The 15,768-nt window shown below is 41.2% G+C and overlaps 1 protein-coding gene across 1 annotated transcript; it reads left to right on the top strand.

Annotated features, from left to right (window-relative positions):
• Positions 1–405: 405 nt before the first annotated feature.
• On the top strand, positions 406–6,709 carry HAUS8 (HAUS augmin-like complex, subunit 8; the record flags this gene model as incomplete). The annotated part of the gene is made up of 10 exons (XM_010151819.1): positions 406–470; positions 576–631; positions 932–1,028; positions 1,733–1,846; positions 2,232–2,311; positions 2,981–3,055; positions 3,546–3,704; positions 4,553–4,694; positions 5,710–5,851; positions 6,602–6,709. Coding segments are annotated over 10 exons (1,038 nt in total), but the record flags the coding sequence as incomplete, so codon positions are not given.
• Between the last annotated feature and the right edge of the window lie 9,059 nt (positions 6,710–15,768).

Below are 15,768 nucleotides of genomic sequence, written 5' to 3' on the forward strand. Positions count from 1 at the left end.
GTAGGCATTGCCAGGCCCTCGTTTCTGGCTTTACCCTGGTGAGGAGGGGGTCGTGGCAGTGCTCTGAAGGCGCAGCCTGGGTGGGAGGGGGGTCCGTGCCCCCACGGTATTTACCGTGAGTGGGTCGGCGGTGACGGCTTGTTTAGTCCCTCCGCTCCGCCAGGGGGCGCGCGGCCCAGAGCGCGGGGTGGTGGTGCGCCTGCGCGGCCATTCGAACGGAATGGCGGCTGAGGCGGGGGGGGGGGGGGGGGGGGGGGGGGGGGGAGGGGAAGAGAAAGAAGTAAACAACACCGCTAAGAGAGATTTCAGTATAACTTGTCACGTTACAGGCAACAAAAGATACTCACCACCCGTCTCCTGCCTCCTAGTCCGCTGCTGTTGTTAGCTCCCGCTTTCTCTTTGCAGGATGTCCATGTCGTCGCGCGACTTCAGTGCTGCGGACGGAGAAGTGCGCAAGGTTAAGCGGAGAGGTAGTCGCGAGGTGAGGAGGAAGCCTGCTGCGACTGAGGCACAGTGGGTCGCTGAGGCGGGAAGTGCGGCGGCGGGCCCGGCTGAGGTCTCCGCTCATTCTTCAGGAGGAAGAATCGTGAAGTCTCGCTACCTGGACTACAATAAGAAGAATGTCAGTAAGGTACTTGGAGGCCTCTTTGCCGAACTCAGGCGTCGCTCAGTAAAGGATAGAAATGCAGTGAGGGGCGGCTCGGATGTGTGATGGTGGGATCTGGGCGAAAAAAATTAGTCTGCTGAGGTTATGAAGGAGTGATGTATGCAGATTGGGATGGGAACCTGGGGCTGTACTCAGATGACTTGTAAAGCATCGTGGCGCCCTGGGACTGTAGCTGTTTATCATCAGCATTCCTGTTGGAGCTAAGATACGTTGCTGGTCACAATTACTGCTTATGTTCAGTCTTATCTGTTTCTCGATTGTCAGAATATGACAGGAAGTTCCTTTTCAACACCTACTGCTAAACCATCTTCTGCGACTAAACCAACAGCAGTTCATCCTCAGAAATGTAAAACTTCTGCTGGTAGGTTTTGCCAGAACTTAAAAGCTATTCTTTTGAGAATTTGTATTTTCAACCTGTGGAGCCCTTAACAACTCTAGAGTGTTGCTAAGGTATGATATTTTGTATTACTTGCATCCCTGCCAATTATCTGTATACAAGAGGAATTAAAAAATGCCGTGGGATTAAGAGGTATAAACTCAAGTTCATTAAACTCTTGTTTGGGCGTTCTGATGGAAAACTACGCTGGAACTGAGTAATTGGGATGTCTAAAATAAATATACCTCTTGCTTTCTGCACAAGGCTTTGAACTACTCTTTTACTATGCCCTCACAACTGCCCTGCTTTTTTATTTAATCTTTTTTAATAAACCCAGTGCAAATGGCTGAAATTCCCTGTCTGCAAAACAGTCAATTTTTATTTATTTTTAAAGAATTGAAGAAGAATCTTCTAGTAAGACCTTAATTTGACTGTAAAATCCTGAGAGAATAACATTCCCTTTTCACATCTGAATTGTTGAAATGTGTGGAAGTGTGAAATGTTTAAGAGGATAACGTTCTGAACTGCCTTATCTCTAGGCAAATTAGGGAGTATATGAACAACGTTTATAAAGTAAATGTGTAAAAGTTTGCATAAGGTTGCCTTGTATTAGTGAAAGCATATATAACTGTGTACATGTGTAGAATCTGTTCTAATTCTTTTGGTCTGATAACAGCTTCTTTCTCCAGGTGTTGTCCCTAACTCATCAGTTCAGAGTAGTTTTGAGGAAGGTGACTTGCAGTCTACTTTGTTAGATGCAGATAAAATGACTCGACCGGACTTTAATCTTTCTGCTATTAATGGTAAACTTTCACTCATACTCAATTTCTTCTTTTATTGTTTTTAACGTGTGTGCTGTAACTTGATGATTCATCTTGTATTTGTCTGTATTCACAAAAGGATTTTTATTAAATAAGGTGAGTGTTATTTTAAGTGTCTTTTAAGCAGAGGTATTAAGACCTTCGGCATTTAAATTAACCTCTGGTTTTAGTATCTTTTGGGTGCTCTGTTCTTTTTAAAATATTAAAGGACGAAGTACTCCGAAGTCTTTGTTCCTACAACAGATGGGTGTTAGATTATTGGCCCTTCTGAAAATTGTATGCAATCTCTGTAACTGTCACTTAAAGCCAAATGCTTACGCGATAATCTTTGGTAGAAGAGAGCGATAATTTTTCTGTTGTGATACAGATCCAAGTGTCCGCAGAAAGACTACTAGTTCAAAAGCTGGTTGCAAAGAAGATACAAGGACACCACAAAACCCCCGAAAAGCGGTGAGTCTTACTGCTTTCGTTTGTTAAGCGTATGTATTTTGAAATGTGTGAAATGAAGACTTTCCGTTTATCTTAATGATACGTTTGAGGTCCTGGGAGGATCTAAAGCCTTCTGGCAGAAGTCAGAGGATAAGTCTGTTCTGCTAGCAATGGTTGTTTTGTTTACCAAATGTCTTTACACTGACCAGTGTTTCGCTTTCATTTCTTGTGGTAAAGAATCTGCTCCAATTGTAGTATCTCCTCAAGCTGATTCTTTTTGTATTCTTGTCCATACTTTAGTTATATCACATTATCTTTATATATTTTCCTGATTTTTTTTTTTCTTCCCCGGAACTGACATTGATTCAACTTAACTTGAAGTGCTTTATTTAACAATCTCACTCAATGTAGCACTGAAACTCCAAGTTCTACTCAGGAGATTTTTGTAATACTGGTAAATGTTGTTAAAAAAAACAAAAATGGTGAAACAAATAACACGGAGATTTATTTAATTAACATGCATTGTTTAAAAACGAAAAATTTTTTTCATGGTGATGACAATTTTTCATCATGATGGTGAATCTGGGCACAAATTGGACTTTCACTGATTTATGTGAACACTGAATAAAATAATTATTTAAATAAATTGTTTAAAATTGATCTAGTATATTCTTTCCTTTTCTGAAGGAAGAAAATGATCCTGATGAGGTGATACAAGAACTGGAATCTCAGACAATGCTTTTAACTTACCTAAGAATAAAGGTGAGAGTTGGTGAAGTATTTGGTATTTCACAAAGATGAACTTGATATTGAGGAATTGTTTGATTTCTTGTCTATGCTCTCTGGTCTATAGAAGTTAGATTTTTGTGGCTTATGTTTATGTTTGTAAAACTATGACTTGCTTTGAGAACTTTGAGTGAAATCAGTGCTAGTTAATTAAGCTGGTGCTGGTTCTTCGTGAAGTAGGGGGATGCTGAAGTTGTGGGAAAACTGAGTTGAGAGTGTTTAGAGTTCAAGGTTGTAGCAGTAACTTTGGTCTTGGTTCACTCAGTGCTGTATATGTATATTTTTCCCTTAAAAAAATATTAGGAGGTGTGGGGGACTTTAATTACAAGTATTGTACTTACTGCCTGGGTTCTCGTTAGTTCATTAAATACAGCTTTTGACCTGGATGGAGGCTTACATTTATTTCTTCTGATTATGGTAATTATGTAAAAGTACTTTAGTTCTGAATAATTTTTGGATGTAATAGGCAGGAAAAAATCTTGCCAAGCTGGAGGAAAAAGCAGAGAAAAACTTGTTAATGTTGTGTGAAGAAAAGGAGAGACAGCAGGAGAAGCTCATTGCGTTGAAGCGGGAAATTCTGCTGAAAGAGAGAGAGCAGGCGCTTGATGATGCACTGGACAAACAGGTAGGCTTTACTGCAATTGATGCTTCTCCTGTATTTAAACAAGCTCACTAACAAAGTGATTTTTGTATGCCAAGAAGATTTCTCGCCTTCTGGGTATGGTTTTTTGCATCTTAACCAAAATAAGTATCTTCTTCCTGTTGTGGCACGTAATGCTCTCTAGTAACCTAAGCAAGTGCCTGTGTCACTTTTTTGGGTGTCCCTTGTGGCCAGGCAGGAAGGAGAAGTTAGAGCTATTCAGCAAGGGGCAGCAACTGCACCCGCTTGCCAGAGCAGTTCAGCTGATGTGTGGGAGATGTGAGTATCGTAAATCCACGTGAACGTCTGGCAGTTACTTAACGAACCCTTAGATGAGAAGTGAACATCTTTTGTTCTGAATTTGTCTTATTTTTATATGTTAGACAGCAGTAGTTGTGGCCTGGTGGTAAGAAGGCAAGTTACAAATCAATAATTATCTTTTGAATAATTAATTTTCAAAACTGAACCCATGCTTATTTCTAACAAATATGCAATGCAAAAATGAAAAAATACTCTTGTCTTTTGGAGAATACACTATTAACTACAGTCAGAGTATGAAATAGAAAACACTTTGCCTGCTGTGTTGCTAATAGCTCTGAGCTACAGGAACAAGGGTGCTGGTATTGACCTAGGTATGTTGAGGTGGTAGGGGCAAACCTATTAAACAGTGCAATAGGAGTATCATACCACAAACTTCAACTCTTCTGTCAACGTGTTTCAGAGAGATGCATGGATATTTCCTTTTATATATTGTTTTTCTGTACTGAGCCAGGCCTGTATGAACAAAATGGTTGCTTTTGAAGAAGTGTTGGTTCATCGTGTGTCTTTTTCAGATGGAAGTACTTCCTCCCCTTGTTGCTGTTTGTGAACAGCTTAAAGAGCAATATAAAAGCTTTGCAGATGCCCTGGATGCCACTAGGCATGAATTACCCACAAAGAATATTCACATAGAAGGGGATATGCTAACATACCTTGGTACGAAAATTTGATTTATCAAATTTGCTTTCAGAGGTAGTTTTTCTTGATATGCTAAAATTCTTACGTTGTTGTTGCTGGATCTATCTGTGGACCACTGGAGGTATTTTGTGTATGAACACTGGGCTGCAGCACTAGTCACATGTTTTGCTATGAATAATTCTTCTTTTAACCACTAAACTGCACTTGAATAAGTGTTTGATTTTTTTTTCCCTGCTGCAGGATAAAAAAAAAACTTTATAACCTAGGGCAGTCTTCATACACATTTTCTTTAGCAAGTTTCTGCATCTTTTAACTGTATTCATGGCATTCCTCCTCATTCTGTGTTCCTAATGGGTAAGCAAGTTGTAGACTTGTAGAAATTCTGTGATCTCTTCTTGTTTCTGTGTCTGAGGGATAAAGTCACATGGGTAGATCGTGTTTCTTGTAGAACTAGAACTTAAATATATTGTGTCTTGAATCAGAATGTACTTGTGTTTTGTATGAAGTCTGGACAAAAACTTAACTTTTTGAACTGCTGGTTTGCAAGAAATGAGACTCAAACTATTTACAATAATCTTGCTTACACTTCAATAAACTTTTTTCCGTTTGTTTTAAAGAACTTAAAATTCTTGTAAGAAGGCTTGAAAGGAAATAAGTATGTGGTTTTGGCTTGTGAATGCTAAAGGAAAGGACTGGATAAATTTCACGTTGGGTGTACACGCCAGTAGCAATATATTTAACTGGCCATGGAATTTTTGATGTTTAAAACTTGTTTTTTCTCTTGCGTTCATCTTGTAAAAAATCCTGGACATACTCTAAATGAGAGCTTGATTAGCCATTGTAATAGCCTTTTGCTGACATTAGTCTCACAGCTAAAAATGATTTGGCTTTCACAGTTTTCTCATGCTGTGTTTGAAAGCTGACCAAACAGTAGTTTTCCATCTCTGTGGTTACTCCACCTATTAAGTAATCTTGTATTAAGTGATGCTGCTGCATCCATTTTTAAATAAAATTTCATCATCTCATGTTGTAGATGAGCTGCAAAAGCATTTAAGTGTCACGCAGGAACTTCTAGCAGAAGTTACGCCAAGCTACGCAGAAGAAAGTGCCAAAGCATTTAGTCTGCTGAAAGATCTTAAGGAAGTGTCTCAGAAGTTGGATGAAGAGCTTCAAAGGTATTTACAGCAATCAGGTGAAAAGGCTCATTGGCTAAATTCAAAGGAAAATGTAGAGATCTTGCCAGAATTTATCCAGAATGTGTTTCGCAGGAGGATGAATTGAGGGGACAGTAGCACAAAATTTAATTCTGTTTGTAGCAGACGTGTGTTTCTGTCCCTACCCTACCTACAGCCACAGTAAATATGCTTGGGGGTTTTGTTTGTGTATTCTAAGTGCACTACTTCAGCGTGCCATTCACTGACACTTTGGCTGAGAACTTCCGTGAGCAAGAATAATCCTGGTAAAGTGTAAATAAGAGAGTGGGGAGTTCCAGGAGACAGAAAAGTGAACTGGATACACTGTCTTAAATAATAACCATGACAATGTATCATCCCTGAGGAGGTACAAGGAGCACCACCCCGCCCACACCCCCCTTCCCTGAGTACTAAGTCAACAAAGTGTCACTGAGAGCAAGAGGAAGAGAGAACGTGTGATAAATTTTCTTTCCTTCCTTCATTTCCCTACAAAAAATAAAATCTTTGATTGACACATCATAAAGCCACACATCTCCCCTCCTGCAAACTGTCCCTTCTCTCTTCCAAATTCTAGCCTTTGCAAAAAAATTCACATTTTAATTTTTTTTTTTTTTTCTACTGGTTCCTCCATGGTAGGAGGATGGTGGGAATGTCCAGGCACATAGCCTTTGTGCTTAAGCAGTGGTGGTTATCTTCTAGAGTAACTGATTTAGCTTGCTTCACTTGTTCCAGGAGCTTCACGCACGTACAGAACCTGTCGTTTGAAGTTAGTAGAGAAGTTTCTCTGCGTAACCGAAGAATATGCGAAGAGAATTATGGACTAGATGTTGTGAAACACTGGTACTTGAAATAGTTTGTGTGTTGTTTTTACCGACAGCTGGGTACTAAATTAGTCCCAGCAGACTTGTTATCTTCACTGCTCCTATGACCATATAAATTGTTCAAATTTTCAGTTATAGCGGAATGTGAGACCAGCAGCATGTATGCTTACTAATAAAAAAAATGGGGATTTCTTCTGCATGCTGTCCCACAGGGAGACATCTTTTCTATTAACAAGAATTTATGTGACTTTCTTGTCACTCTGCCTCAACAGTACTGAAAGGTAAATAATAAGTGTTATTATTGGCAAATATGACCTTATGTATTCTTAAACCTCTTGGTGTATACTTTCTTGGAACTGGCTTCAAGTGCAGTGATTTGCATCTCTTTTGAAGTAGTGTTCCGTAGAGGGCAGCACGTCAGAATGTAGATCTGGAATTGCTTAGGTAGTACTGCACGTTTGCCGATCTCATCGGAAGGATCTGGTTGGTCACTCGGTGAGCAGCCTCTGGAGGAACTCTTAATTGTCCCTTATAGTTGGATTTTCTGAGAGGATAAGCTACTGAGGAGTAAGTAATGAGGCAGACGATTGGAAGGAGCCTGATCACTTGTAACAAGTGAAAAGTTTTTGTAACTTGTTGCCTAATTGTTTTGGAAAAAAACTTCTAAAATCAAATGCTTTTGTATTAACCTGACACTTTCTCTTTAAGGACTTCATTTTTTTGATAATAAAAACTATTTTCCACTGCTACTTCAATAGCCTTAATGTTTGAATATCTTCCCTGATCTCCTACAGAAGCTTTTGTTTCCATCTAGCCTTACACAGGGCTAATACTACACAACATGTGCAGGGATGGACCTACAGGCACTAACCGGTGTCAGTGGCAAGCTATGACTTACTGGCACCCAGAGTGCTGAGGCCAGAAGAGTGAATGTGGAGAGAAACCTCAAACCTAACTGCTGAGTAAGTGCCTGAGAAAGAACGTGCTCTGCTACGGACATATGTGCCAGATGCGGCAGGCTTTTTCAATATACTTCCCATTTTTATACATGGAATGCATTTTTCTCTGAAAGACATGCTGTATCCTGTATTTTTCACCTGTGGAACCTCTTTCTCTGATGTTTTTTCAAAACTTCTGCTCTGTATTGTCTACATGGTAGTTTCTGGCTTAAGCTGTGTCTACAAAGACTTTTGGCATGCTGAAAAAATACTTGGAGCATTTTCCTTGCGCTCCTTAAAGTGCTATTCAGGCTTTCTTCTTGGTATTACTAAGAGTCTAACTAGATTCTTGTCTCCTTGTATTAAAAATTAGGAGGAAATTAAGCTGTAGGAACGAGATCAGTGATATGTGCAGTGGACTGGCTGAGAAGTCGGCATATAACAAACTATTAAGGCCATCCTCATATACAGTATTGGTGTCAGTGTAGGGTTTTTTTGTCAGCATCACCTCTATGAGCCAGTAAGAGAGCACTGAGTTGTTTTAAGATCTTCATCTGTTATTTCTTCCTCAAACGTGTTCGATGAACTGCAGCGAATAGATTTGCCTGTGTGTGCTGCCATTCAGTCCGTGAGCCATAGGTGCTGTGCACAGCAGGATCGTGCTCTGCATCAGGAGCGTGAGCTGCACCTACCAAGTTGGCCGCTGGATGGGGAACTTTGCTAAGCAGTCAAGTCATAGGTCAGCGGCAAATTGGTAGTCTTTTTGGTGGATGGAGATCTCGGTAGAAAGGCTCCTTTATGATGAATCTCCTGGTCGAATAACTGTTTTTGTGGGTTTGAATAATTCCTAGGAGGTGTGTCCTCATGCCTTCAACCTTCTTATCGTGTGTTGTGCTGAGACTGAGAAAGTTAAGAGGGGTCTTCTTAAAGAGAGGGCAGAAATTAAAAAGAGCATGAAGTTTCTAGTGTCTTCATAGTTCTGTCTCTGCGCATACACACAAGTCAGAATGCCTTTCCTCGGATTTCCTGATGGTAGTTCCCATTGCTGGTCTAAGTTTTTTTATTAAATACTCTTAAATTAAACCCATCCTCCTCAGTCAAGTGATGCCCATTCTCGAGGTAGGGGTGTGTGTGTATATATACTCAACTAAATATTACTTAAGCAACCACAGCAATGCACATTTTCACTGTAAAGTGAGGTGGAATGCTATTACTTCTCCCTGAAGCAGGGTGATGGAGAAAGGTTCTGCTTGCTGGAACCACAATGAAAGGCTCTCAGTCTGAGGATGCAGTTCATCCTTGCTGCTGGTGGTGGCGGTCCTTGGCTGTACAACAAGCCCAAGGCAAAGGGGGAGTCCTGGAGCTAAAGCCCAACTGCAGTACAAAACAATGAAGTGCTTGGGGACGTGCACTCATTGTTTCAGAAGAATCACAGCATTGGTTTGAGCATTCTGGTCATTCTTTTCCTTAAATTGAACACTTGTGTAATTCTTTGTGCACATGGAAGAACAAGTGTTCGATAAAGCAGCTCGTCAGGAAAGGGGGTTAAACTGTTTTGAAATGAGACTTTTTCATCTTGACTTTCCTGAATATTCTTTCAAAGTGGCTCTGGCTTGGCTCTCTGCAGAAGTGTTTTAGGCTCCTCCACCTTGAAACTGCCACAGAATTAGATGCTGTCTTACTTAGCACTGTACAAACAACTGCAACAGAGAACAGCAAAATCACTGGAGCAGGAGCTAAACAGATGTGACACCACTTATTTTGTATTTTCCACATATTTTCTGACAGTGTCACATGCTCTGAATCTAGTTGGAGTCCTAAACAAATTAAGAGATTGATAACCTGAATTTGAAGAGCCCTTTTTGGAGGGTTTTCTTTGTTTTGTTTTTAACATAGAATTAATAGTGCCTCCCTCTGTAACTTGGATCAATGTTTATAATGTTCTGTGTGAACTTGGGCAGTACTGAGCACCTATGTGTTTATCTCTTAGGCCATAAGTTCTTCTTGACCAATCGTTAACATTTGTGTGTCCCAAGGTGCACCTTTTTTTGGGGGGTGTGGTGCAGCTTTTTTGTCTGAAAACAGAGCAATTGTGTAATGAGCCAACTAGGTCTGAGAGCCTGGGTGAGGAGGGGGGAGCACAGAAATGGAAGCATTCCTCCCCTGCAAAATGATCTAAAAAGTGATTGGCAAAGACTTTGAATGGGGTTTGCGCTGCACGGGTTGCCCTGCCTGGGCTCTGGTATTTCTTGGGGAGCTCTGACCACGTTCTTTTCAGTTATGTGGGTGTTGCCTGAGTGTTTTGACCACCAGCTCAGGGGGGCTGAGTCAAAGCATTTTTTGCTGGAGTTGCTGTGCTCTCTGTGATAGGGTCACCAGGGTCAACGTAAGGGAGCATCCCTTTTGCCTGTGGTGCTCTAGAGGGGAGCTGCAGCCCAGGAGATAATCGAGGCCCGTTTGTCCCTTCACCACCAACCCCCAACCCTACAATTCTTTGTTCACACTAGTTTCAAATGGAGCTGATTCTTTCCTCATCAACAGCAAGCAAGCGGCTCATGACCTCAGCAGATGTTTCTGCATTTTAGGCTAATGAGAACTTATTGGATTACTGCAGTCTTCCCTGCCTCGGAGTAAATACCACTTTGTTGGAGTTCCGGAAACTCATACTGAATATGATAAACAAACTGCTGGCTGGGCTGTGATTGCCAGGACATGAAAAGAGTTCCACAGTGGCAGAGGATCTAACAGCTCTGAAATGCACCACTGAGCCACACCAATTAAGAGCATTTCCAGTGATTATGTGAGCATTCCTGTTCAACTCACAGAAATGATTTTTAGGTTGTTTCTTCTGCTGCGTTTGTGTGTGGTCTGTAAAGCAAGCGCAAGGATGGACGGCTAGGTTTGCAGAGGGGTCTTGATGCCTCTGGGCAGTTGCTTCTAGAACATTTCTGTGACAAAGTATGTCTAGGACTTACTGAGTTTCCTCCTATTTTAAGATCTTAAATTTCATAAGTTAGGGAAGTAAACACAATTTGCCTCTTAGGACATAACTAATTTTTGGTTTATGTTGATAACGTGTGTTTGGAGATGGCCTGTAGGATATCAAAACCTTGGTTTAATATCTACTGCATGTGGGGGTGGGCAATTACACAGCTGATGGAACAGAGTTTTCAGGACTATGACCCAAAAAGATATTCTGGCTGGGGCACTTAATCCTTTCAGCAGTCAGGCTTGGGTGTGTATTTCCTCAGAACGTTTTAGGCGGTATTTTGGTAAGCGCATTGTTGAAGAAGTAACTACAGAAGTGCAGCACTGCTCCTCAGCTAAACCAGGATGAAATGTAGGAGCTTGACTCTAGGAAAATGTTATTAGACTTAAACAGCTTAGGTGTATTATGGACAGGGTGAGTATAGTGTCTGTATAGGCAGTATGCAAAGATGGTGAGAGTCCTTAACCCTTTCTTGATACCATTTTTATCTTGGAAAATTTGTCTTCACCTACCTGAAGAAAGTAAATTTTCCTACCTTAATACAGTTTGCATCCTAAAAGGACACCTGTACCCATCCATAGTTATAAAGGTGTCCAGCTGAATTTTGAACAACGTGGGGAGTGAGGAACCTTCACAACCACTCTAGATCCCTTTTTTATGTATAAAACTTCCACCAAACACCAGACCATATGTGAACTTCTGTTACATCAGTTGTAGGTAGGGGCTGAGAAGAAAACAGAGAAGTAATTTCTTACTAAATGTCTTTGTGTCAGCCACTTCTGATTAAGCACAAGGCTCTAGTCCTGTTCTAAATTGGCATTTGCCCATAAGAATGATTTCTTAGTACCATTTCAGTCATTTTGTCAGGAATTAAAATGTTATTCTACTGTGAAAGATCAGGCTCTCCTGTAGATGCTTATTAAAGCATTTTTGACAGAACTGTTTGATAATTATATTCTCAATATCATTATTCTGTTATATGCTTCTCAGTTACATTATTATTTTGAATGTTCTCTTTAATTATCCCTTTCCTTGTAACTTTGTTCTAGAGATGCTCGTATTCCTGGGAGGCAGGATCAGTCTTGTTTCTACCCTTCTGTATCAGGACTGATGTAGTTTCTGTAAAAAGGCATTATCCCCGCTGCTGGTAAGCTTGCACTAGGATGGCCAAGCCAACGGCTGCCTGTTCTGCCGTTATCGGTTTCTGTGCTGGATATCTGTGTTTGGCTAACAGAAAGGAGGCTGTCACAGAAACACAAAGGGGGAACAAAACTGGGAGTTAAAGCAATGGGTGTGGGTTTTTTACAATGAATATAATGCTGTAAAAATTAACTAAGACCTCATTCTTTTCTGGCAGTATGTAATGACCAACACAAATGTTTTTTCATTGGGAATGGGGGGACAAATGGTTCTGGCATCCCTTGTCCATTTTTTTTTTTTTTAATTTATTTTTCACCCACCTTCTACTGAAATCTAGTGCATACAGGACTTAATTAAGTAGTTAATAGCCTTGATTTTACTGCAATATCTTTTTTTATGTGCACAATTGATGCATATATTCTCATAATCTTACATGAGTATTACCTCTTGTGCCTTTAGGTCTGGACATCTGTGTGACAAGTTAGTGATAACACTCATGCTGAGGCAGTTAACAAGGGCTAATTATTAATGGCATGATCCTACCACTTGGTTCTTGTGAGTAGTCTTACCGATTTGAATTTTGCAATGCGGGGGGAGGAAGGAAGCATGGCTGAGAGTAGCAGTACTTAAGAATTAGTAGTATTTAGATCTTAGTGTTAAATCTGGTTTTTGTTTGACAAATACCTGTCTGATAATTTTAACATTACATGTAGTTTATTTGCTGGAAGATGGGACGTGGTGGGGGAAGTTCTTTGCTCTGCAGAGTAGTGATGAGAGTGTACCAGTGGTCAGGATATAAATTAGGTCTGGTCAGAACCAATATAGATGTATTCACAGCTTCTATAAACTGCAGGCCCTCCCTCACCTTTCTGGCACACTAGTACAGCCTAGTGTACCCTGCACACTTTCAACATGGACAAGTGCCTGAGATTCCTAAAATTTCATGAGGAGCAGAATTACATTTTTTTGTAAATGGAATAAAAATCTGAGCTATGCATCGTGCAAGCGGGTGGGTGAATATGGCTCATAGATTTGACTGATGAATAGTTTTTATACATAAGCAGTTCTTACAGAACTTCCTTTAAACTCCTAACTATTGCCAGATGTGGGTTGCAGGCGGCTGCTGGAATTCCAACACCTGTTGCATCACACTGAATAGGATTCATTTTGGCAGGCGCAGAAAATTCCATTTCAGTAACTAAATAGTTTGAAATGATATCTAAAGCCTCCGAAGTGTTACTCTTAGGAAGGAGGCTAACATTAGTATTGCTACTTTGCAGACAGGAAAGTACTGAGGCATACAGGGTTCAGAGGATGTCACTGAGAAAATGATGAAGGCCAAAAGAATTTTGAATTACCAGGTTTTGTGTTATCTGCATGTTTTGGTTTGTCACAATAAAACCCCATAAAATTCCCACTTTAATGTACTTTCTAAGAAGTTGCTTCTCATAAAGCCTGGTTGGTTTGCTTGGGAAATGATCTCTATGGTTCTAGAGTTTAAATGAATTTGGGTAAACTGAAGGAGAACACAGCCATAAGGATGAATCCACTCTTAAACTTAGACAATCTGGGTATTTCCATTTGTAGTTAAGTTTCAAAGGCCAAGTTATGTTACAAAACAGTTATTTTATTAAGGGTTCTGTAAACTGAAGTGTGACCTAGGTTGAGAGAGTTGGAGCAGGTGAATGTTGATCTCGGCCATGCCATAGCTGCATTTAGTATGGAGAAAGATAAAACCAGTGTTCCAGCAAAGTATTTGTAGAAAAGTACAGCTCTTAAATAATCTGAATGGGAGGTGTTATATCTGATATCATATAAAACCAGTGTAATGTCAATTGAACTGGCATCACCCCAAAGAATACTAGAGGGAGGTTTGAGGATTAATGTCTTTAATTAGTATGATCTAGCAAAATACATTGCCCATTCTTGCAGATAATACCTCACTTCTATCTTTGACTATCATCACAGCTAGTACACCTCCTAGTACCTGAGTAGTACCATTTGAGTACAATTGTACGTTTGAGGAGTGGGAGATTGGAGGAAAAACCCTGTATCAAAGGAAAAACTTTTAAGATGGAGAGAAAAGATGTGTTAGTGGGGCCTGCCTGTGACTTCATGCTTTCTTGCACATGTCTTCAATTTTGGGCAAACAAAAGAGTCCCTTGGTAGCTCTCGCAGGGTTTTGTCATGCGAAGATACATGAGCAGTGAAGTGAGCAAGAGAGGAGCGGTTGTGCTTAAATAGCACAGCAACAAGCAAAATGGATTCAGCTTACGTAATATTGAAAGCTGCTCCGATACGTTCTGCAACTCCTCCCACGGATGAGCTATAGCTAGAAAAATCCCATTAAAATTACATAAAAATAACCTTTCCCAAGGTGCTGAACCCTCCTTAAAAACTGCTTGTTCAGTAGTGAGAGCATAATTCTGATGTTCTTACCGTATTGGATAAAATTCCTTCAATTCTCCACCCTGATCTTGACAATTAGGGCACGACTTAAAACAGGATCTGTAGAGAAGTCAAGGGTGGTTGATGTATTAAGAGTGGTCTAAATGGGTGATTTCTGGAAAACCTTCTAAACTTGCTTGGCTACGACTTCTGACTGTCGTGTTCAGTCTTAAAAACTGTAGTGAGCCTGGCAAAATGCGCAGTACTTTAGGTGTGAGACTGTTGAAGCTGGCTGGTGTAAAGAATTTCCAGGTGAGATATGCTTTGTGAAGCCCTGACCTGGCTTTCCTTGGTTTTTTTTCAGTTTGACAAAATCTGTTCCCTCCTCTTCCAGACTTGTTTCACCCCTCCACAAAAACAAGACAATGCAGTTCTAAGATAGGAACACGCAGCCACATCTAGCAGTGCTGTCCCGTACTGAAAGTAATCTGAATTTATCAAAGAGCTACTGAGTTACAAAAAGAAATCGCTAAGAGAAGTTGTAGCGAAATTAGGGTGTTTCAAACAAGGTAAAAACCTAGGGACCATTTTGTTGCTGTCCTGGCTCTGAAGTGGTTGGGGAAACCTCCCTACTTTTGATGACTTTGTGGTTTTAAGGGATGGACTGACTTGCAGAAAATGTGTTGGCCAGTAGTGACGCTGCTGAAATATGGGGATCGAGATAATGTTAAGAGGGAGAAAAATAACTTTACAAAGTTTAGCAGCTCTAGCAACTGGATCTGCTGTTGCTCATGTCAGAAGCTGGACCAAAGGGCCTTTGGTAAACTGTGTTTGGGATACAAATCTGTGGGTTTTTTGCTAAATCAAATGCTGGGCTCCCTATTGGTGACTTTTAGAAGAAATAAAACTGAGGTTTAAATAATGGAGCTAACCTGGAAAAACCCCCAACAGTATTTTATATGTCTTTTGGTTTTCTACTAGTTTGCCTTCAGCCAGGTGTGTAGTGCTGGGGGAAAGCACATGCTTCAAACTGCCTACTTTTAGGGTTTTCATTCATTCCAGGGGGCTCTGAGGCACATCTGGGATCCTGGCTTGCCTGGGCTGTCTCCAGTGAGAATGGGAGAAGTCATTCCCTGGTATCTATGTGTAACGTTTAATTCATCACTGTGACATTTGTTCTGTCCCCTGGAATCTCCGCTGCTGCTTTGGGTAGGACTTTACCCGATTCGTGCAAGTTTTGCTCTCTCTTCCTTGGACGGGCGTAGTGAGAGCTCCCCCTCCCGTCTCCAGGCCCTGCAGCCGCTGGCCAGGCTGGAGGGATGGAGATGGACAGATTAGGGCCTGGGGCTGGAGGAGGATGGAGCAGCTCAGTCCTGGCGCTGGATTTTGAGTTGGAAAGTGGTCCTTTGGAACTCAGTGAAGCTCCTCGGGGGGCAAAGGCTCATTTCATGGGACCAGCCCGTGCGGGCCGGCCATGCCCTGGTCCCAGTTGATGGCACCTTCAGGACCCTGAGCTGGGGACGTTCTTGTCCTGCGTAAGGGACACCGGCAGCTTCGGCACGGGAGGAGGGAGGTAGAGAGCTCGGGCAGGTGCTGTGCCGGGGCTGGCTGGGCAGGGCAGAA

Source organism: Eurypyga helias, unplaced genomic scaffold, assembly GCF_000690775.1.
Source record: "Eurypyga helias isolate BGI_N326 unplaced genomic scaffold, ASM69077v1 scaffold14315, whole genome shotgun sequence".
NCBI lineage: Eukaryota > Metazoa > Chordata > Aves > Eurypygiformes > Eurypygidae > Eurypyga > Eurypyga helias.